Source organism: Oreochromis niloticus, linkage group LG4 (genome assembly GCF_001858045.2).
Source record: "Oreochromis niloticus isolate F11D_XX linkage group LG4, O_niloticus_UMD_NMBU, whole genome shotgun sequence".
Lineage (NCBI taxonomy): Eukaryota > Metazoa > Chordata > Actinopteri > Cichliformes > Cichlidae > Oreochromis > Oreochromis niloticus.
In genome coordinates this window covers 28777196-28800540 of record NC_031969.2, presented here as the reverse complement: position 1 = coordinate 28800540, position 23345 = coordinate 28777196, and the positions used below count along the sequence as shown (strand labels likewise).

The 23345-nt window shown below is 39.3% G+C and overlaps 3 protein-coding genes across 6 annotated transcripts; all 3 read left to right on the top strand.

The window, feature by feature from the left end:
- Positions 1–307: 307 nt before the first annotated feature.
- fam117aa (family with sequence similarity 117 member Aa) lies at positions 308–9493 on the top strand. Of its 4 annotated transcripts, XM_005468941.4 has the most exons (9): positions 315–414; positions 594–937; positions 2321–2466; positions 5040–5135; positions 5328–5441; positions 5745–5852; positions 6214–6439; positions 6581–6755; positions 8087–9493. In XM_005468941.4, exons 2-9 carry the CDS (start codon positions 814–816, stop codon positions 8298–8300), a joined length of 1203 nt encoding a protein of 400 aa, XP_005468998.1. In that variant the 5' UTR covers positions 315–414; positions 594–813; the 3' UTR covers positions 8301–9493. The 4 variants fall into 4 exon arrangements, with proteins under 4 accessions (XP_025762416.1, XP_013125103.1, XP_005468998.1 ...); XM_025906631.1 differs by having other exon boundaries at positions 308–937; positions 2324–2466; XM_013269649.3 differs by having other exon boundaries at positions 312–937.
- Positions 9494–9721: 228 nt separating this feature from the next.
- Positions 9722–16371, top strand: slc35b1 (solute carrier family 35 member B1). Its single transcript, XM_003441994.5, has 9 exons — positions 9722–10435; positions 12242–12333; positions 12519–12649; positions 12768–12798; positions 13281–13441; positions 13588–13714; positions 15006–15112; positions 15246–15399; positions 15686–16371. The coding sequence occupies exons 1-9, from the start codon at positions 10311–10313 to the stop codon at positions 15736–15738; spliced, it is 981 nt and encodes a 326-aa protein (XP_003442042.1). The 5' UTR covers positions 9722–10310; the 3' UTR covers positions 15739–16371.
- A 3626-nt stretch (positions 16372–19997) lies between these two features.
- Positions 19998–21870, top strand: ndufa4a (NDUFA4 mitochondrial complex associated a). Its single transcript, XM_003441995.5, has 4 exons — positions 19998–20156; positions 20761–20849; positions 20965–21025; positions 21368–21870. Exons 1-4 carry the CDS (start codon positions 20115–20117, stop codon positions 21422–21424), a joined length of 249 nt encoding a protein of 82 aa, XP_003442043.1. The 5' UTR covers positions 19998–20114; the 3' UTR covers positions 21425–21870.
- The last annotated feature ends 1475 nt before the right edge of the window (positions 21871–23345 follow it).

Here is a 23345-nt window from a genome sequence, read left to right as displayed (position 1 = left end):
TTGCTCTAAGGTTACTTCAGTGCCATTGCTTTATTTTGATATAATAGAGAAAATTGCCCTCGATCCCTTGAACCCCTGCAGTGACCTTTAGCGGGGTTCTGAACTTTCTTTGAAAGACCACAAAGGCACACACACACAGCCACACGTACACCTTGTGAATAGATTTTGGTTTGTACGTGGGTTTTAAAGGGAGGAGGGGATGGCGCATGCCCCGCATAGTGAAGGAAAAAAAAAAAATCTCAACAAAGTGGGTGGGAGCTTCAAGTTTTTTTATGCTGGGGAGGCGGGGGGGCGGTGGCTTTCCTTTTAGGAGACAGATGGATGTGATGGCCAATAAGTGCTCAGTAATATTCTGCAGCAACCAACCACATCATCCTCCCTTGGAATTACATGCTGCACGAGATAGTTGCACAGGTTGAGTAGTTGTGTTGTCACTTTGGAGACAAGGGAAACAAGCGCAATATGACACAGGACCACTCAGACTCTGCTAGTGTCCTTTTCACTCTGCAGCATGAAGAATAATACGGAGTTTGGTATAATGCGTTAAACTGCAAAGCTCACTTAACACGCGTGTTTTTTCTTCTTCCCGAAAGTAAGCAGTGAGGCAACAAACATCATGGTCAACATCACAAAAGAAAGCTCGAGTAGTTTCTCCATCCAGAGGCCTGATCAGAGCTTTGGATCATCAGTGTGGATGAAGTGAGCGCGCTCAGTGAGAAAGCCCGTGAGAGCTGCAGTGGACGACGAGGAAAAAGAAAAGCAGGGACGACTGTTTTCATAAGCTGCGCTCGGCTGTGGGAGCCAAGTGGGGGGATGTCGAGCCGAAGTGGAGGAGCGCCTCGGGGGTGCAGCAACCCCAGCCTGCAGCCCCTTAGAGCCACAGTCCCATACCAGCTCCAGAGGGGCTCAGCTCTCCTCAGCAGAGAGGTCAAGACGGGTAAATACACACTCAGGAGGAGGGGGCTTGAATCTGCATTCACTTCCATGTGGTCCAGAGCTGAAAAGTTTGATTGTGCATCACTTAATCATCATTATTCCTTAGAAATGTGACCCAGTGGGGCAAAGGGTTAATGTTTTGTGGTTTTGATATATAGTGGATTTTATTCAAGCAAAAATATTGACTTTGTATCATCACAAAGGGGAACTGAGCCGGAGTGATTAATCATTAAACATGAATTGCTGGGTGATTAATGAAAACTGACCCTGCTGCTGTTTTTATCGTGGATAAATTAAGTTGTTTTTGTCATTAAAAACTGCATATTTTTATATTTTGAAAAGCTGGTAAGACAAAACTGTGAATTTGTGATGGGAGGATAGTTGCTATTTTCTGACATATTTAATAGGAAATGCATTATTTTTCAATTCCTCAAAGTACTCTGCAGTTTAATCAGTGCACCTTTGTAAAGATTCTTCCAGAAGTCTCTAGAACTGTTAGTTGGAGCTCTAGAGGGAAAGCATGTAATATCAGGACCAGCTATTCATACACCGAATGATTAATGAACCACAGCACACTGAAGAAAAGCAGGAAGAATATTTAAGTAGCAAATACAAGAGACGACCATGCTTCTCACCCAAAGCGAGGGCATGAACTGTTTCAGTGTGCCTAACTATGCACCAGCCATTTTACTTGGATTGTGCTCAAAAGAGTACAATTCCAACGTGCTAAGTCAACAATGAAGGCTGCTAGCCCTGAAACATAACACTGTTCTCATAATGTTATTTAGACACTCAGCTGTCCCTTAGCACTCTGACCTGTGGGATTCTTGCTGCATGCTTCATGCTAACACAGCAGCAGCTTTAAAGACCTCTTTGTTTTACTTTGAGTACTTGTTCTTTCACTGTATCCACAAAACTCACATCTGCATGTTATTTATGTGTCCTGTCTGCCCTGCAGCATGGGCTGATGACAACATACCGTGGGTGTGCTTTTGGATTAGTTGTAAATGTACTAGCTGGCTGTGGTGAGTGTTGCCAGTGTTGTGTAGCTGGATGGCTTTGCTCCAGGTCAAAGGCATGGTCCACACCTGCCAGAGATACAAGACGCTGCCAACATGCACACATACACACTTGTTACACTCACACAGCCCTGTGGTCTGCACACTTATGGAAAGGAAGGAGGCTGTGAGCAACTGCCACTGGGGCTAAAGAGTTATTTACACTTACATGTCCAATACAGTGTCTTACTGAAGGCTAAACATGATTACACAGGCAGGAGTTCAATCCCTCTTCAGCACAGAAACAGTTTTGACATGTACTGAGTGGAAGCTTACACAGTCTCAACATGCCCTCTGGCTTCTTTCTATTTTCTCTGTTTCCACAGCAGACAGAACCACGGCTCGTCCACCGAAACCCACCATCCGCCGGACTCTTTCTTTGGACGCGATTGTCGGACCCTATCTCCAGGGGCAGTGGCCCAAAGAGGCAGACGGGACGGTAGTTAGCTGTGTCAATGATAAAGCCACACAGGTAATGATTAATATATCCCGAAACCCCCAAATCTTTTATGATACTGTGATGGAGTTACTATAATGGAATTAGCTTTGTCTCAATTAATCCCAGTTTGTTCTGTACCAGTGCTTCTGTTAGTGCAGGAACACAGTGTGAACCTGTTGCTTCACATTGCAGAAAAAGCAAACTTGTGTCTGCTGTGCTTCTCCTGGATGTTAACGATTTCTATAGAGGACAAGATATCTGATGTTAGCTCTGCAGGTGTCTGGTGGTTCCAGTTCGACGCGGCGGGTGGAAGGCAGCCAACTGGAAATACTCGTTTTTGTTCTTCTTTAAAAAAAAATCTGCTTCTCTTCCCTCGCTCCCCCCTCGACTGTATCTGCTCCTAACTAGTGCACAAAGCCTGGAGTAACATCGCCAAGCTCCGCAAGCTTCGTCTTCTCTCCTGACACAGTTTAAACCCGAACAAACCCCCTTTGCCTCCATTGTGAGACACAGGCCCCTCCTGACCTCATTATACAGGCACCCCATCCCCCAGCACTCCCCAAAAACCACACTAACACGTACTCAGCAGCACCCCACCCAGCACCTCCTTCTGCCATAGTTCCTCTGCATTATGTCAGATGATATGACTAGTTGTTTGGTGTTATTTCATTCTTTACTTTGCACACTACTGCACCTTTTTATTCCAGCCTGTGTTAGAATAATCACTTAGTGGATCAAGCGAAAGTAACTGCAACCAATTAATCAATTAAATGTTTAAGGCAATTACATTTGATTTTTAGTCTGAATTAGTGCATGCCGCTCTTTGAGTTTTGTTGGCTTGTTTTTGAGCTAAATGCTAACATTATAGTAATATGTTGACAGTCAACTATGGTTTAGCATGTTGCTAATTAGCACAAAGCTGATGGAATCTCATCCGTTTTGCAGACATTAGTCCTGGTCATCCTTATCTTCGTTCGGCTGCTCCCTTTAGGGGTTAACACAGCACCCTGCATCTCACCCTATTCTTTGCTTCCTCTTCTGTCACACCATGTCCTCCTTCACTACATCCATGAATCTTCTGTACTCTTTCTCGATCTTCAACATCCTTTGTCCAGTAGGTCCGCTGGCCCTCCTCTGCACATGTCCAAACCATCTCAATCTTGCCTCTCTAAATAACTTTTAATCACCTTGGTGGTTAAAAATGATCTCGACACACTCAATAGTTGTTGAGATTGCAGTTCTCATTAGAGTTTTCTTTAATTTGACCTGTTAAAGTAGCAGCAGTTAAATATAGTAACCTTTAAAAATGAAAGCCAAACTCTCTGATTGCGACTTCTTTAATCTGAGGTTCTGCATAAATGAAGAAAAACAAAATTGTAGAATTAGCCCAAAATGTAAAGGAAATAATATTTTTTTCCACCTTGTTCACTATATAAAAATAAATAAATACCAAGGACATTTTAATCAGTGCCTCAAGCTGGAAATATTAGCCATGCAGACCAAGTGCTTTGGTACCTTGGGGTCTTTTTATAGGTTTGTGTTCCATGATCCCTTGTCCATGTTTTGGGGAGGGTGGGGTTTTTGGTGTTGGATGGTGGGGGGAGGTTGGTAGCCGTAACTCTACACCGATGCCACTGTATGACTGACTCATGCTGCATTCGGACTTATTTAGCCTGGCGATAGACTACGTATGAGTCGACTGAAGAGGAGATGATGTCGGTGTTTTTCTACAGGCAGTAATGGCACCAGTAAGACTTCCCTGAGCTGTGAGGCCGAAACTTAAAGAGCACCTTGTGTTTCGGGAGACAGAAATTCACAATGCAATCACGGTGTATGGCTGCCTGTGAGTGGCTTATGAATAGACTGGACACCAGGGAGTGGATCAGATTCTTTGAAAGTGTGTGAAGCAGTTGACCCTAAACGTGGAGGCACCAGAACCTAGAGTATCGGATCCTGTTGCTTAAGTTGACCCGTGTGATGATGAATGTCCAGTCTACTGCTTACAACCAACAGTCAGCAGCAAACAACCCAGCTCCCACTGGTAGAAGATCAAGAGTCAATGTGAAGAAATCGGTACGGATATAGGAGTGGAAAGGATGTTACAGAGTTGTGACTGACAAAGGAAGAAGTGCACTAAAAAGTCTGCTTGCTGGCTGCTTTTTGTTTTTCCTCAACAGTGTGTGACTTTGTGAATAACAACAAATAACTTATTTGTGTGTCTAAGTGCACTGAGGTGTTGAATGCACTGTATTTATAGTTTTTACACTGATGTGGTTTGGATGTTTTTTTTATGAGAGTGTAAGCTGGGCTGTTTTGCAGCTCATAGTGGTTTCTTGTCGCCTTCCGCTGTACAGCTGTTGTGGGGCAGGTGTGCAAGACAGCTGTGGGGTTCAACTTAAGTGTTGTGCACACGAGTGTCGATTGGAGTTTGCTAGTTTTGGCAAAAAAATAGAGTGGGTCTCCAAAAAGGTCACCCTTTCTGACAGCCAGAATTACTGCCAATTAGGCCATTTTCTACCAGAGCCCCTCAACAGCATGTCAGGCAAAACACTGGATGCCTTATTTATATATGCTCTCTCTCTTCCTTCTTCCTTTTTTTTTTTAAGACTCCAAGTTCCTGGGCAGAGGAAACCCGGGGAAGACGAAGTGCTGGTGGGCACAAGCGCTCAGCTTCTTGGGGCAGTGCAGAGCACCTAAGGGAGGCAAGTATTGTATACACTAAAGCAGTTAATTAATCATTTTTTCTATTTCTCTCACATACCCACACTCTTTTTCTCTTTGGCCTCCCATTGATAGCCTGAAACAAAAGGGTTCCTTCAGGGCAAACTTTGAACCTTAACCTTGAATGAATCACAACGACCCCTGAATCATTTTTCTCTCCACTCTGCCCTCAGGTGGCCAAGCTGAGACACCAGTTGCAGAAGCGTTCCCGCCATGCCCCTCCCTCAGCAGGATGCGAGCTCCCCCACCACCCCCTGCCTGCAGGTCATGCAGCAGGAGTCACTCAGGTAGCCTTTTAGCCAATTAGGATATTAAAGAACACATACAACAAAGTTTTCATGATTGCTCCCAATGCCAGACTGTGTTCCACAGGCAGACGAGGAGGAGCTTAGTAACAGGGATATAAAAAACACTTGTTCTTTTTTTAGTACTGGCTGTCATCAAGTCTGCCGCGCTACTGCCATGCTGTCTCTGAAAGACAGTTTGAAACCAGCATATCATTCTGTACTGTTCACATACACTATTAACCATTGCACTTGTGAAAAACCAGATAATCAGCCTAGTCTACGCCAAAATTTGTTTCTCCTCAGACGATGCCGCTGAACAGACTTGCTCCACGGCTGCGACGGAGCGTCGAGGGCCTCAACTTAGAGCTGGAGGAAGTGTTTGTGTGTGAAAAACAAGACGATCAGCATGAGGTTAGGTCACTGAAACTTGCTTATACGTAAAACCAGAAAGGTTTTAATATCAAAAGGCTATAAGAACTACCAGTATCAACCAATTTATAGTGCAGTGGCCTTTCTCATCAAAATATCCGTGTGCCATATTTCATCACTGGCCACTTCATTAGTTACACTTTGCTAATACCAGGGTGGATCGCCTTTTGCTTTCAGAACTGTTTTAATTATTCATACCAAAGATTCAACAAGGTGCTGGAAACATTCCTCAGAGATTTTGGTCCATACTGACATGAAAAAAAGAAAAGAAAACAATCTTTATTCACATTCACTTCAGTGTTATTATGGTAAATTTTCATTTATTTGCTTCTGAATTTTACAGATTTTGGATATCCCAGATGGCCACAGAGCTCCCGCCCCTGCCCAGAGATGCAGCAGTGGCTCTCAGAGTGACCCCTCACCGGGGCCACTGGATCCTTCCCTTCTTTCTCCTTCTCAATCCCCTTGTATTCTTGATGCGTCACTTCTAACGCCTTCAGGTTCACCTTGTCCTTTGAATCCATCACTTTTATCCCCATCCCAATCTCCCTGCACCATGGGAGAGCCAGGTTAGACAGGCTTACATTTCCTGTTTTGCAGTGCTTTATTAAACCATAAACTGATATATTTTTGAAAAATAATAATATGTACAGACAGAGGTTTGCTTTAATTCTGGTACTGTTAGTAAAAATCTCTCTCTCGTTATGCAGAGCCTGTGGACTATGAGATCTTGTGTCCCTCTCCATCAGCATCGCTTCCTTCGTTTGCATTGGATCCTCCTCTGCTGCAGGCCTGTTCCTCGTCGCCTCGTCCCAACAAAACTTACTCTTTTCAACGCGAACCGCCAGAAGGCTGTGAGCGAGTTCGAGTGTGTGAGGAAGGAGTGTAAGTACACCAAAACATCATGCATAGATCATATCATGCAATTATTTCCTAGTTTCTATACCACAAATTTACTTTTGTATGCAACTAAACCCCTCCCACAAGTACCATCAGAGCAAAACAGGATGTCATTACCACTCCAAATCAAGTTCAGATCACAAGACAAAAGGCACACGTAACCTTGGAGCCAGTAATGACAAATAATGTTGCAAAATTTATTATTTATGTGTACTTTTGTAACAGCTTGCTACGCATTTACATGTGGTCCCTTATGAATTTAACATTTCCAGGTTGAGCACCAAGTGTCCACCACTTTGATGAAATTTATGCCATTTTCCAGTCTGAGAGGTCTCCAAGGAGGATCTGTTTTTAAATGTAGCTTATTTACATTCAGCCATGTGACACGTGAAACAAGTACAAACTAAGGCCATAACATTGCATTTGCAGGAGAATCATTAAATAAACATAATGTATATACAAATACAAAGAATTTGGATTATAGGAAATGTTTCCTTAAAAAAAACATATAGACGATAATAATTGCTATATGTGTGGTGATATTTATACAAAGTTTTGTTGGGATTGGCCCACCCGTTAAGGAGGACATAGTTATCTAGAGACATAAATGCATATATAATCTATGATTATTTAAGTAAGATGATGTTATTTGCACACTGTAGTGGCTATCAAATTATGACACTGAGTTTAGACTGGTTCCCTATATGCCACGTTTTCATCTGTTAATTCTGTCTGTCACTAAGTATGAAATATACAGGGAAAATGAAGCCTTGTTTGTGTTACCGAATTAGGATGAGTTATTATTTGTGGCACTTGAATTGCAATAATAATGGCATCCTTATTTGTTATTCTGTAAAAATCTCCAGTCACTGTATCAGCAGAAAGAGATGAAAAAGCATTTTATTCTACACATTTCTGGGTTTCCGTAGTGTGCTGATTAGCAAAATTGCCTAATGCGCAAAAGGTCACAACTCGGAGGAAACACAAACCCAGCCTCAGGAGGTCACGAGCCTGTATCTGCCTTGGGGCAGTCCCAAGTCTGGATAAATGAGAAGGTTACATCAGGAAGGACATCTGGCCTAAAAATGTGTGCTAAATCAACAAAAACAGCTTAAATTAGTCTTGTCAGAATATCAGTGCACACTCGAAACCTGATCTTGTGTGACAGTTATTTTTCACTGAATGATTTAATGGAATTGATGGCTTGTAGAAGTTGTTATTATGGTGTTATAAATATGTAAACTACATATAAAGCTGTGGGTCCTGTGTTGCAGTATGGGGGTTCATGCTTCTACCTTCTATCTCTCCATCTACAGCTCTGCCTATCAGGATGAGACTCTCCTCCAGCCATCCTGCCCTGACCCCAATAAAGTCAACTTCACCCCCCACGGAGGCTCAGCTTTCTGCCCGGTCAGTCTTTTGAAGCCCCTCTTGCCCTCCATGGACCTCCTCTTTCGTGGCCTGTCGGTATCTCCCGTCACTGGCTGCTCAGGTCAGGCCTCTCCTACCAGGCACCTGGGCATGCAGTAGGTGGATATCTGAGCAGAATCTCTCAAGACTGAACCACATTGCACTGCCAGGAAAAGGAGAAACTGGATGTGATACATATATATATTTTTAATGCATCATGACAATGGACAGTGTTGCATCACTGCTGTAACATGCCATGATCACTGTGATCAAAATAACCTTTGTGACTGTGAAGATTTGTTGCTCTCATACTTTAGAATAACTGTGGCCTAAATTCTGCCTGCTTTATGTTTTGTTTGGGGTTTTTTTTTAAATGTTTTTTTCCACCTGCAGGAAGCTTTGATTCAGCTGATATTTACCTCATCAGCACTTAAACTGTCCTAGTATTCAACCGTATGAGGCATGGAATCGACTGCAGGATTTAAGTTGTGGAAATGCTTGAAAAGCTTTATAAATACTTGCGTTTATTAAATCATTCTTTTGCATTAAAATTGTTCTAGTTAGAGACTGCAGTCTAGAAGGGATGCTTTTATTTTTCATCTTGAAACGTGAGAATTTACCGTCAAAAACCCTAGCACTTAAAACACACACTGGTACAGGTATTGCCTTCTTACTATCCAGACTATTGATGGGTATTCTAGTTGAGTATTGTTGATTTTAGATGAACATTCAGCTTAATTTGTGATGAAAAACAAAATATTTGTTGATTTTTTTTATATACATATATCTGTTTGAAATATTTTTGGCTTAAAGTTTCCAATGGCCTACTTTTCTACACATGTGTTTCTAGGGAGATACATATTTTTATGTCTTTACAAGAAGCAGATGATACTGCTTCTGTTTTCACTGTTCTGACTTGTGCTGTTTTAAAAGCAGACATTTTATAGCTTTATTTGCCTACAGGAGGCTTTGTTATAACCAAACTATTTTTAATAATTAGAGCAGGTCGCAGTGTTTGTCAATTTGAGCCTTTTTTGAACCCTGGAATTTAGACCACAGTGTTAGTGAAGAGCTTGACTTCCTTTTGATTGAATTATTATTCAGTTGTGTTTTTTCAACATAATAAGAAATGACCTACAGGATAAATGGGGAGTAAACGTCAATGAAGAATTTGTCAGCTTTTTTTTTTTTTTTTTGGGGTATTCTTTTTACGTGATAGCAGTTAAAAATGTTACCTGTGGTGTTGCCTGTATAGAAAACAATAAAAGAAAATTGTTTGGGGGGCGTTAAAATGCCTTCTACGGTAATTATAATTCCTGTGGTTATTTTTTGTTGTTGTGTCTGCATTTGACACGTGTGTCTGTGGGTTTTTAAATCTAAACCCGTCCCTCCTTTGCTAAATCAGCTTTGTGATTGGCTGAAAGCGGCTCCATAGTTCTTACATGGACCAATGAATTTAATCCACATCCTAGGACGACAAAAAGGCACGCGACATTTTCAAGAAAGGACCTCGGCTTTTTAAATAGCTGCCTCAAGTCACGACTAACCATTAAAGGTTAACGCGAACACAAAACGATCACAGAAGAGGCAGCGTTTTCTTTGCAGGATTGGAGCGGAGTATATTAAACACGTTATTATGCCTGTATGACTCACGGTAGTTTTATTAAACTTAATATAAGCGTACAGGCTCAGGTGCTGTCAGCTAATGGGTCCTTTTAGAAGATAACTTTTCCTGACGCGATCGCTTTCTTCCTGCTAATTGCAGGTTTTAATTTTCCAATGAAAACCCGAGCGGCACATCCTTACCGTTTCTCGGGTGTGAAAAACGGGATGCTTTTAATATAGCAGCTGCACAGCTAGAAGGCACTTCTGTCTGGGGTGATATAGGACAACCAACTATGGCATGATACTCGAATCTCAAGACAAGAGTTGGAAAGCTCCGGCAAATAAGATTTACTGCGATATATCAGCAAGTCTTCCAGCTGGTGCATAATCCACAGCCAACGTAAACACGCGAGCGCCATTTCCGGGCTCGTGATAGCGGCTATAGTGGAGCGAGAGGTCGGAGCGAGAGGAGCGGGGAGTGGAGCGGTGGTGTCGGTTAACATTCCCGGTGTGGTCGACGACGGCATGGCAGCGGGAAAGGGAGCTGGGAAGCCCGCCTCGCTGTGGGACAATATGAGGTTACGCTTCATCGTTTGCTTCTTCGGAGTCTTCGTGTGCTACTTTTATTACGGAATATTGCAAGAGACAATGTAAGTAACAAGTAACGAAGCTAAACTAGATACATTGTTATGCTGCTGTGAACCAAAACTCCATTCAAAAAGCTGCCACTTTAATATTGCTATGCATACAGACGTCATCAAATCTAAATTAGTTTATTTTTCCTATCATAACATGTTTTACAATCCGAAGGGTATAACGGAATACTCCGTAACATGTGTTTGCATCGTCTTGGAATATCTAACGGTGTCGCTACCGGTGTAACAGTGACTATGTTAAAATTTCAATTAAATTAAAATTTTAGTTGGAGTTTGGTTATAGTTTTCTCATTAGAAAAAAATCACAGTTCTCATAATCTTAATCATATGAGCCTATGACCTGAAGCAGTGTCTTTGTAGATCTCCAGATCTGTTAAGTAAAACTAAATACAGTACTCCAGCAGTATTCCCCCTTTTTGATTGATTTATTTATTTTTACATATTTGTCACACTTAAGTTTCACTATTAGACAAAGATGACCCTTGTAAATATAAACTGGGATTTTTTAACTTATTATTTAATTTATTAAAGGGGGGGCTATCGAAACCTACCGGGCTCTGCATTAAAAAGTAATTACCCCCTAAAACTAATAAGTGGTTGTGCCAACCTTGGTAACAAGAACTGTAATCAAGTATTTGTGATAACTGGCAATGAGTCCTTTACATCACTGTGGGGCAGATATTGCCTTCCTCACTGTTCTTTGTAGAATTGTTTTATTTTAGCCACATTAAATGGTTTTTGAAAATGAATGTCTGTTTCAGGTCAATCTGAATTAAGTCTGGACTTTGACTAGGCCATGCCCAAACCCTCATTTTGATTTTTAGCAGCTCTGAGGTGGACTTGCTGGTGTGTTTCAGATTATTGTCTTGCTGTTTAACCCAAGTGAACTTAAACTGATGGCTGAACATTCTCTTTGAGGATTTTCTGGTAGAGCAAAATTCATGGTTCCATCAATTACAGCAAGTTCTGATCATGAAGCAGCCTGAGGTCATAACACTACCAGCACCATGTTTGACTGCTGCTGTTATGATGTGTTAGTTTTGCGTCAGATAAGACGGGATTCAAACTTTCTAAAAAGTTGATCTTTTGTCAGCACACTATCAAAGCGATTTCTTTATTCAACGGGTCTGGTGGTAATCTGGCCTGGGTGTGACTAGTGAAACTGGGCTCAGCTTTCAAGTTGTGGTAATCAAAGTTAAGTTCTGCATTACACAGACTTTTGTTTTGGGTTGTTTTTCTTTTTTGGGGAGTAAATTTAAAAATCTCAGAGATTTACTGGTTCAGTCATAAGTTTTTGCATATATACTGTTTTTCCTATACATGCAACTTTAAAATCTGCAGTTTGGCATATGTAAAGTAAGCAGAGCTCTGCCTGTGTTCTCTTTCACATACTGAGAAAGGACACAAATGGTATGCTGTCAACAAAGGGTACAGGACTACTCTCTGGTTTCAAAATGATGACTTGAAAATGCCATGTGAGGTGAAGCGGCAGTTCTACAAACCAGTGTCTAACTTTTATTACATGTTATTACATGTTGTTATGGATATGGACATATTATCTTCAGATTAGCCCATTAAAAACAATTGCAAACTGACACCAAGTACTCAAGCAAGACAGCTGCTGAAAAAACTTAACGGACTGCTGCCCTCACCACACCCCTCTTTCACTCTCCTTTTCTGAATGCCCTTTTCACAGCTAGGAGACACATGAAACCACTCAGATGTTTACCCTAGCTATTTGCATGCTCCTGCCAAGACGGGTCTGTTGTGTTCAACATGCTGTTGCTCTCTATTTTCCAGCACTCGAGGTGATTATGGTCACGAGAAGTTCAGATTCGCCCGGACGCTGGTCTTCATTCAGTGCATCATCAATTGTGTCTTTGCAAAGATCTGTGAGTATGTGCTGCACAAAATGCACACAAAAACTAATAACAGTGGTTAAAATGCTCCACTGACTCTGCTAGGAAACACCTGAGAACAACACCAGTCGAATCTCTTGTATGTTAACTTCTCTGCCTAATAATTAAAATAATGTAATGTTGTGAACTTTTTTCTTTAATTCTCTTTTTATAATTAGTGATCCAGTTTTTTGAGAGCTCCAAGCCAGATCACACGAAGAGCTGGCTCTATGGCCTGTGCTCGCTCTCTTATCTTGGAGCTATGGTGTCCAGTAACTCTGCCCTTCAGTATGTCAACTACCCAACCCAGGTGAGTATGCCCTATTTAAATGGGTCAACAGTAACTGGTTACGTGTTTTTCTTTTTTCAATGTATGTGTATTTGTGCTTGGGCCTTGCATATTCAATAACTGTATTTTTGTTTGATAGGTTTTGGGGAAATCCTGCAAGCCCATACCAGGTAAATTGAATAATAATCAGTGTTGTAGTGTTGCTTTTTAAAGTGCTTTCTATCACCATATCATTTACATAATATTTTGTCACTGCTTACCTTTGTTTCTGTAGACAGCAGTCTGTCTGTACTGACTAATTCAGAAAGTTTACAGTATGCAGGGTGTGTATGAGGAAATATACAAAGTCAAATTATTTACTTTTATTTTAAGTGTAGGCTACCAAACAAACACAAGTGATTCTGAGGTCTTTGTTTTTACAGATTAGGGATACATTTAGTTCGAATATTCTTCTTAGGCATGTGGAGTTGAGAGCCTGCTTTGCATATTACAGTATGTTCTGTTTATACATGAAGGTTATCTCTCACCCCTCACAGCTTGGTTATCTCTTGAATTCTGTTTCCTTCCATACGTTTCACTCTCAGGGCTGAAGTTTTGACACGCTGTCCAGGAAATCAATCGGCTTCATATTTCTGTTATTGTGTCCTTGCAGTGATGATCCTCGGTGTGACAATACTGAGGAAGAAGTATCCACTGGCTAAATACCTGTGTGTGTTGCTGATTGTGAGCGGTGTTGCTCTTTTTCTCTATAAACCCAACAAGAGCTCTGCTGTTGCTGATGACCATATTTTTGGCTTTGGAGAGATTCTGCTGGTGAGCTAACACATATTCTGTTCATTTCACCTATTTGTCCTCATATGCTGCCCATCTGCCTGCATCTCCCTCGTGTCCTCACGGGTGCTTTGACTTTCCCATTACTTTCGTCTCACGTCTCGGTGTTGTGTTTTGCTGCATCATAGCTGGTCTCTCTGACATTGGACGGTTTGACTGGTGTGGCCCAGGACCACATGAGGGCTCGCTTCCAGACGGGTGCGAACCACATGATGCTGAACATCAACATGTGGTCCAGTCTGGTGCTGGGACTAGGTGAGTCTCACATCTAATAGAATATGTGTCAGGAGCATGCAGGCTCTCATTCCAACTGAAAATACATCTGGCCATTACACTGATTTGCTCACCTGCAGCTAGAGAGGAGACACTAATGAGCAAACTCACCTTGGTGTGGTTCAGTACTGCCAACACTGGTGGATTGAATATACAGTTTCAAAGCTTTCTTTGTGAATAATTATCTAAGAGCATAGTACTGGTTTAAGGCTTCTGCAGAAAATTTCTTATGGTCCTATAATGTTTATAATTAACAAAAATTTTTTGATTAAAGGTAAGAACAAAATATCCTATGTTTAATATAGTTTTCCTCAGGTGCTTTTCCACTCAAAACTTTTTTAACACCAATTCAAAGTGAAATCACCTTATGGTGATTTTGCATCTACAAAAGTACCATAAGGTGTTCTCCGTTGTAGTGCTGTGTTCCTAAGGTGATTGTGAGTTTGGTATATTTTATTCTCATACTGGATTCTGACATGAGCTCCAGGATGAATAGCGGGTGTGATGCAGTAGATGGTGGCAAGAAGTTTAAAAAAACCCTCAAACAGAACCAATAACAGCTGCATTAGAAGCAGAAAATGTGTGCACTTTTCCCTCAGGAGGCAAAAACTCATTAATTCAGTCAAGGCATAGTGCGGAGTGTTATCTTTTTAGATAAGAAATCCTGCACCTCAAAGCCCTCAGTTCTGTTAGCAGATTGCTACAATATGCTGAAGAGCAAGGCACATAAAACAAACACAATTTAATGATGGGTTTTTTAAGGTTAGGTACTAATGGGCTGTGAGATAAAGATCGAAAGGTCAAAGATTATATGAGAACTGGAGGACTGTCATCACTTTTAAGCTAACTAACTGGTAGGGTCTGCCGTCTTGGAGTGTTTTTCTGTCCTTCCTGAACCACTTTATTATGCTAAATTACATTTTATAAAGCTATGGTTTTTTTTCGTAAGCCTTAAGTGCAGTTTCAATATGCAGCCTTAAGAGCTTTTAGTTATTGATTGTCAAATGTGTGCAAATGCAGATATACTCCTGGTTTCAACATGCACAGCAAGACTTTGATGTCTAGTATTTCCCAAGATGCAAAGGTATTCTTATACCTCCACACCTACAAATCCATTACACCCCCACACTAAGATTTCTGCTAATACTGTACAGAACCACTTGGTGGTGCTGTACATTCACTGTGAACTCGGTCTGGTTTTCTTACCAAAGATAGTCAGAAATGAACTGTGGTTTTGAAAAGATGTTAATGTTACGTTCCTCTCTGTTCTCAGCTGTGTTGTGGACAGGGGAAGTGTGGGAATTCCTGAGTTTTGCAGAGCGCCACCCGGGCATCTTGTACAATATTCTTCTGTTTGGAATCACCAGTGCTTTAGGACAGGTAGGTGGATCAATGCGAGTACTGATTATTAGCGATGCCATATTAAAGAACAGGAAACACCCTTTTGTGTTTTAGAATAGATGCTTAGTAATGACTTAGTAATGACTGGCTGGCTCAAATGTTCCTTTTTCAGACCTTCATCTTCATGACAGTTGTGTACTTTGGGCCTCTGACCTGCTCCATTGTCACAACTACGAGGAAGTTCTTCACCATCCTTGGCTCTGTTATTTTGTTTGGCAATGTAATGACTACAATGCAGTGGGTTGGCACCATTCTCGTATTCCTCGGTCAGTAACTGTATTACTTTCATATTTTAATATATTAGATTTCCATTTCATCAGGTTCCCAAAAGGTTGATTCTGTTCATCTGGACATAGTCTATTCAGTCTAAGTGACGAAACGTTTCTCCCATTGAAAACGCTACGTCCAGATGAACAGAATCAACCTTTTGGGATTTACTTACCTGGTTGATTGCACATGCATCAAGACATTTCGTCAGGTTAAATGTATATAAAATATCTGTTCAGATGTTGTGTCTTCCCTCCATTCACGTCTTTGGTTTTCTCACTTTAGGTCTTGGAATGGATGCTAAATTTGGCAAAGCTCCCAAGAAGACTACACACTGAAACATCTGGCGCACATGAGGAAAAAAAAAGAAGAGAAACACTACATTGGAAACATTCTATAGCCAGTGTATTATTTTCACAAGACATCATGTACAGGCACACTATATGTGCCTATGACTTGTTGAACTACGGTCAGATATTTAACTGCATTTAAAAGAGAGTCGTTGTAGTTTTCAACTCCAGCTTCTGTTGTGTACAGTTGATATACTGAAGAGATGCATTACATGGGATCAAGTCCAGAATGAGCTGCGATACAACTTACAATCCTTTTTGTGGAAGAATTTGAACTGGCTGAAGTGCACAGGTGTAAACCTTATTTTATTCAGACAAATCTTTATTGTTTCTGAAACCAGCTCACCTGCCTTGGATTGATGTTGAACCAAACAAGGCCTTAGAAATACATTTCCAGCAGTTAACCCATGAAATTACACCAAATGGTTTACAAATGGATGCTTGAATGTGTGTAATTGTAACATTTAGTTTGTCTGAGAAAACAATTAGTTTAATGTCCTTTATGAAAATTTAGACGGTTGTATGTTACCTGTTGTCTTATGTCCAGTCTTACTATTAAATTGTATTTACTTTTATTTTCTAAAGTTGAAAATTACTTGCCATAAAAGGGAAATTATTATATTTTGTTGTCATTTTTATTTTTAATTGGTTCAAATCGGTTCATTCTTGAATGATATTGACCGCATCATGACACTAATCACCAGCTACTTGTTGAACTTGTTAGCCAAACCCAACACTTAAGTGTATTTTAAACACCCATCGATATTCCAATAATATGTAGCTTACACAATTTCCTCTGCTTCAAATAGTATTTTTAAAGATGCACTGATTGTGGAAATGCACCTAAGGAATGAAAGGACACTGGACCTCTAAATATGAAATGCCCCTGAATCAATATTTTGAATGGAACTGGTAAAAAACTGTGGAATATTGATTATATCTTAAGGGAAATGTCCTTAAACCTGACAATTAAAACTAAATAGCCAGGGTTTGTTTTTTCTTGAAAATCAATGCAGTGTTTGGAGGAGAAATAGCTGACAGTGAACTCTGCTGTTAAAACATGGATGCACTGATAAAAGAGACGTTAACAGCAGCCTGTTTTGTTTCTTTATGTCTAAAAAAGAAACAAAATATCCAATCTTTAATGTATTTAAAAAGGCCCGCAAAATGTTACCTTCATACTACACAAATTTTAAGTTATAGGTCCTAAAAGTACATAGGGGACATAAGTGTTTTTTCCCCCAGGATTTTTAAAATCTGTCATAATTTAATAAGTGCATTTGATAGCAAAAATTGAAATCTGATGACATTTTCAGAGGTTAAACTTCCACTTAGATTAGTTTTACATCCACTCTAAATGTCACAGTCCAAAGCCCAAATCTTGTTTTCTTCAGCATGATTAATTAATAAATTTTTATAACCAACTTTCAACATCAATATTATAGTTCACCACTATCATACAGTGAAATCTGAGATTTATTTACTCCATTCAATTAAAACAAATTTGAAGTAAGTGAGCACTATTTATGTATACTGCAAATTGTAAACTCATCTGTGTGCACTTTGGGAGAAAGTACTCAGGAAATTATAATATGAAAGTAGCATTTAGCGTACAATCACTAAATATAACACAGTTATAGTTCAAAAAATAAAATTACAACTCATTATAATGGTGCAGAGGGGAGACACTCACTGATTTGCAAATCAGTGAGTGCCTCAACAACAAATTAACAACATTAACTGTGAGGAGAAAATCCAAATAAAACAAAAGTGAAAACAAAATAGCAACTTAAAAAAAAAATATGATAACTAATCAAGGTCATGAAAGTCATGGTGATTTTGGACTTTATTATTTCTTTGAACTGTTGTTTTTCCAGTGTGGAATGATTGTACGGCAAACATCTTTAATGACTTTTAAAAACATGAATTGTTCCGTTTAGCAAGTTTCAGCTCATCCATGCAGTTTTGGTAGCCATTAGCAAGCTGCTGGAATAATTTTGGCTGAACATTTGACTTTTCTTGGCAGAATTTTTTTTTAATCTGGTTGATTCCCTGGCAAGAAGTTGGATTTTAATCATACTGCACAAATTTTCAATAGAGTCGAGACTAGGGGTTTTGGGAAATTTGTTCCAGAAACTTAATGCTAGCCTCCTTTATCCATTCCAAACCCAGCTTTGGATTCGTGCTTTGGATTGTTTGGTGATCCTTTTGGAACACCCAACTGTGTCCCATTGTTCTAAGTACTGGTCAATCCAGTGAATCCTCCTTATGCTGGCAAAGAGAAATTACCAGTTGTTGTAACCAATCATTCTCTGTGATGAGAAGTTTATAGGCCTATGCCTTGTCCAAAAAGATTTGGGTGAATCTATACCATTTATATATATATATATATATATATGTATATATATATATATATATATATGTATATATATATATATATATACTTTTGACCCTGTGTGGATTAGCAAAAATCCAAAAGAAATTCAAATTTATGCAGGGGCGTAATTTCCAGGTGGGTTAGGGGGTTATGACCCCCCCCCCCCCAAATAATCAGACCCAACCAATATAACCCCCCCAATCTAATTATGAATTATCTTGCATAAATAGGCTGTTGATTTTCTTTACTCATTTCAGGTATTACCAGCAAAATAGTTGCATGTTTAATCATTTGGGAATTTACCCGGATTTATTTATTTATTTAGACAGAGATCTTGACCCCCCCAATGTTCAGCACAAAGTTACGCAGATGAACTTATGCACACAATTCTTTGTTTTTTAAAGATCTAAGCTGTGCAATCACTCCCCTCTGGAAAAAGAAATGTTTTATAAAAAACAAAAAAACAGAAAAACAAAAAACGAAATTACCATGACCATGACCATACCCATGATGAGTGTATGTAAACTTCTAACCTCCTAATCTTGCTCTCTGTAGATGCCATAGAGCAAGATAAGGAGTTATGAAACTTTTCATGTCCCTAGAACAAAGTTGAGAAGTAAATAACGAAATACATAATGAATTACTCTGAATATTTATTCTCAAACATCATAATTATCATGGTGTGTGTCTCTACTGTTATCTATCATGTCACTAATATTAAAGATTTTTTTAAATAGAGTAAAGGGGAATTTAACATTAGGTACTTTATACTGTAGCTTGATATAATTATGAGCAACAGCTACTTCTGTGTTGTTATAGGAAACAGATATAGCTGATTGCACATATTACATTAAACACAATTTATATTTAGAGTGCAGTATAAGCTGATAAATGAAGAAATATCTGTTCTGGATCAGTGGGAACCAGAATTATTATAGTTTTATTTTTTCTGATTAGTTTTTTTTTGTTGTTGTTGTTGTTTTTTTTAGTTTTGACTTTCTGGATTTGATTCAGTCGAGTTTAATATAGCTCCCAAAATTTGTTTGCTCCTTTTGGTTACAAATGTTTACTTTTCATTGAGTTTTTATTAGCTTCAGTGTTTGTTTTAGCCCTCCAGGATATGGAGAGCATCTACTGGAGAGAATGTTTGAGAAAAAATCAGAATAGCTAGTACATTAAAAAAGAACTTTTTGAAAGCAGCACAAGTCTCAATAAACATGTCCACGAAAGCCTCATCAGGCTGGTTACGATATGTTTTTCATTTTATTCACAAAATCGTTTCAGTTAGCTTATATATTTTTTCAAAAGTGTACTTTTTATTTTTATTAACTAAAAAGCTTTTTCGACATCTACTATTAGTTTTTATTTTAGTTTTAATTAATTACAATAACCTCGGTAGGTTTAAGCTTTTTCTTTGTTTAATAATCACATAAAATTTGAACGAAATATTGGGAATACGAATAATAAAATACTTCTTTTCATTGGAGTAGGTAAATAGGAACATAAAATAAGTATTTCAAATTAAATTAAGACGAACATTTTTAGGCTTCGTAAACAGAGACAGTCCTGAAGGTTAATTTTATTCTTGACCTCAAGAAAAAAGAGAATATATAATAAATATTTGTTTTGTTCAAAATAAGCGATTGTTGGGGCTTTTAAACCACTTTGATTTTGCCGGATTAAAAATGTTGCCTGGAAATCAAAGCTCGAGCAATATAACAGCTCATTAATTAAACCATGTGAAATTATTCGGAATTTATTATATGCACTAACAAAATTATCGATATGCATAATAAACATAGTAATAATTAATTCCGTTTTTTACTCACGCTGGATCAGGCAGTGTGTGAGCATCCTATTGGTGCTTGCTCTACCCTCCTTCCGCCCTTTTGTCAAGGATTAAATTGCGCACTGTTCTGGCAAGACTGCTCGTAATCCTTTTATTTGGGTGCAAAGTCGGATAACTCGGCACGTTAGGAACGACAAAATGCTCGCCATAGTCCGCAAACAACTTAGAAACCACCCAGCTGTAAGTACATTCTAGTTATATTCAGGTTAAAAGTCTTTTTGGTAGACTTTTTGAGAGCCCAGGCTGGTACTAGGCTAAGTTGCCAGTTAGCAGTGTTAGCTTGATTAGGCTCTGCGTTTGACCGCACTGACTTTGAGAGATCAAAGTATATAGCAGTCTTTCTATTTTCATTTTTTCTGTGTAATTTGTTGGTTAAGAGTGAGCCTTCTGGCAGCCGATGACTTTCAGTTTAATAAGGTCACGACTTTACTCATACGATGGTTGTTGATTATTAGCCACGAAGAGAGTTTTCATGTGCTCTAAATGGCTGCTCCCACTAGTTAGCTGGCTACATTGGGTTAGCAAGTCCTTGTGAACTATTAGTAGAACCCACAAGCGCCTCTGTTTTCGACAAAATATATGTGTGTGTGTATATATATTTTATAGTTATGGTAGTTAAAGTTGGCCAATTTGACCCCGTGTCCGTTTCATGTTTCATTCCAGAGGCTGCCTACGTGAGCAGGGGCGTGTTTTCAGTGTAAACATGTAGTTGAGTGTCATTGTCTTGAGAGCTTTAGGCTTCTCTCAGCTGATAAGATTCCTTATCTTCCTTTGTCTCTTACAGCTGATCCCCCTTTTCATCTTCATCGGTGGAGGAGCAACCATGTCTCTGTTGTACCTCGCCCGTCTGGGCTTGAGAAACCCTGACGTCTGGTAAGTCATGTGTCGTTTTGTTAATTAAAAATGTGTTTTCGTATTTGCATACAGGAGAAATTTACAGTTGGTTGCCATGTACCTAGGAGTTACTCTTTAACTCTTCTTTCTGCAGCTGGGATCGCAAGAATAATCCAGAGCCCTGGAACAAACTTGGCCCAAATGATCAGTACAAGGTGTGCATCCCTTATGTTTAATTGTCTTGCAATCTTGATTTTTGTGCTCTGATGTATTTAACAGTGGGGGTGGTTTTACTCCTGGATTATATTGTTTAGCTTTAGCGGTGGAGTTTCTGATCCAGGGCTAATCCCTCTTTAGTTGGACTAATCAAACATAATCTTGTTAACGCTAACCTGTGTTAACAAATCTTATCAAATCATTAACAAGTTTAACTTTATGTAGTCGTGTTTGTTATGGCAAGTGACCAAACCATTTATGGTAGTGCATGCATTTTTCTGTGCAATCTTGGTGTTGGGACTAATTTATTTTTTTTAAATAAATTTTTTGTGTATTTTCAGTTTTTCACAGTCAACATGGACTACAGCAAGCTGAAGAAGGACCGTCCTGATTTCTAAACAGCTGGACCACAAGCACAAAGATCGGCAGATCCGCACAAACCGGCCCATTGTGAACGTTCCTCTGGAAAGCTTAATGATGCAGAGGCTTAACCCGCACAGATGTTACATATTTAAGTTTCCTCATTGCATCACATTGGCTTTTTGAAATTGATTTATTCACGGTCTCATCAATAAAGTACAGGAGTCTTTTCTCCTCTATACATAGAAAAGAATTTGTTTTTATTTTTTCATGTTCTGTTGCCTGCTATATGCTTGTCCTGTCTTAATTTGCATCATCACTTTCCAGTGTCTAATATGCATACATATTGCATCAGTTTTCAGGCCAATGTCCACAACTTCTTTACATTTGTCATGTTCTGCTGCTGCTATACTTGCTTTGCGTTCACCTCATTTCAGCTTTGTTGTGCTTTAACCCAGTTAACAGTAAATTATGTGCCACACTACTTTTGGTCGCTGTCCAATCTTTTGACATAAAAAGGAACCCCTGTCGGTATTTGAACCACCTTTAGTCGCAGCTGCTTCAATCAAGAAGACATGGTGGTAAAAAGACTTAGCGTGTTCATGTTACACATTAAGTGGAAGGAACTGGAAGTTGGCAGTGGGAAATTTGGAGGCATTTCTTCTTATAGAATGCCATCGCTCTCAGCCAGATAAGTTTGTAAATGTCAACAGGTCGTGCTTTTCCGTCTGCAGCCTGGAGAAATGCGACAAGGATGAGCAGCCAATGCAGTGCAGAAAATGTCAAGGACACTTTCATATTTGAATGGAAGCCCTCGTTGGAGTCTTCACCCATCCTCTGTAGTTCTGCACACACATGAATCCCCCAGTTTTCACCTTGGGGCTTTTGCTACAGTGTATAACACAATATCAGCTTTTAATCTAAATATATATATATGCTGTCAAGCCTCACTCCAAATAGGTTCTTATTAGAGGTACTAAAATCTGTTTTAAAGGGGTGACAGAATGGAAACCAGTGGTGTGCTTGGTCCATAGTGAACACTCCATCAGGGGAGAGAAAACTCGCATTCTGCCTTATTCATAGTATCACTAATGTGTACAGACATTTTGTTTGTGAATTAATGATGCAAAATCACTGCCTTAAAATAAAAGGAAATTGGCATTTAGACTTTATCTAACAGGTTTCTAAATTTTTTTTAAGATTTTTTAGGCCTTTTAAGAATTTTGTACATTGACTTTGCTGTTTGTGAAGAATAAATGCATTAAATTAAAGAAGACTTTGTTGTAACGATTGTTTTGCTGCTTTCATGTAAATGTTAAGCATACATACAGCTTACATACACCCATCATGGACATGAATGTCATGGTAATTTGGGGCTTTTAATGTTTTCAGGGTGGAATGATTGCACAGCATACATCTTTAAGTCCATACAGGGTCAAGAATATACATAAAGTATGTATACTTACATGTATACATACATGTATACATACAATCTAACATATATGTTGGTCCTGCAGCAGGTTGGAACAAGAGTTCATTTATGAGATTAGAGAAACCTGCAGTCAGTTGAGACTGAAGAATTCACTTGGATGAGTGACAAAAACGTTTCTCCCAGTGGAAATGCTACAACAGAATCAACTTTCTGGGATTTCCTTACCTGGATGATTGAGCATGTATCAAGACAAGAGATCATTTTAACTGGGTGGTTTTTTGGTGGGAACCTGGATTTTAAGCATAGTCCATAAGTTTTCAATAGAGTTGAGGTCAGGGCTTTGGGAAGTCCATTCCAGAAACTTAATGTTAGCCTGATTTATCCATTATACATTCCAAACCCAGTTTTCATGTGTGTTTGGGATCATTGTCTTGTTGGAACAGCTTCAGCCATTAAGTTGTTAAGTTGGGGTGAATTTGCAGAATTTGAAGGTAGTCTTCCTTCTTCATTATTCCATCCATTGTATG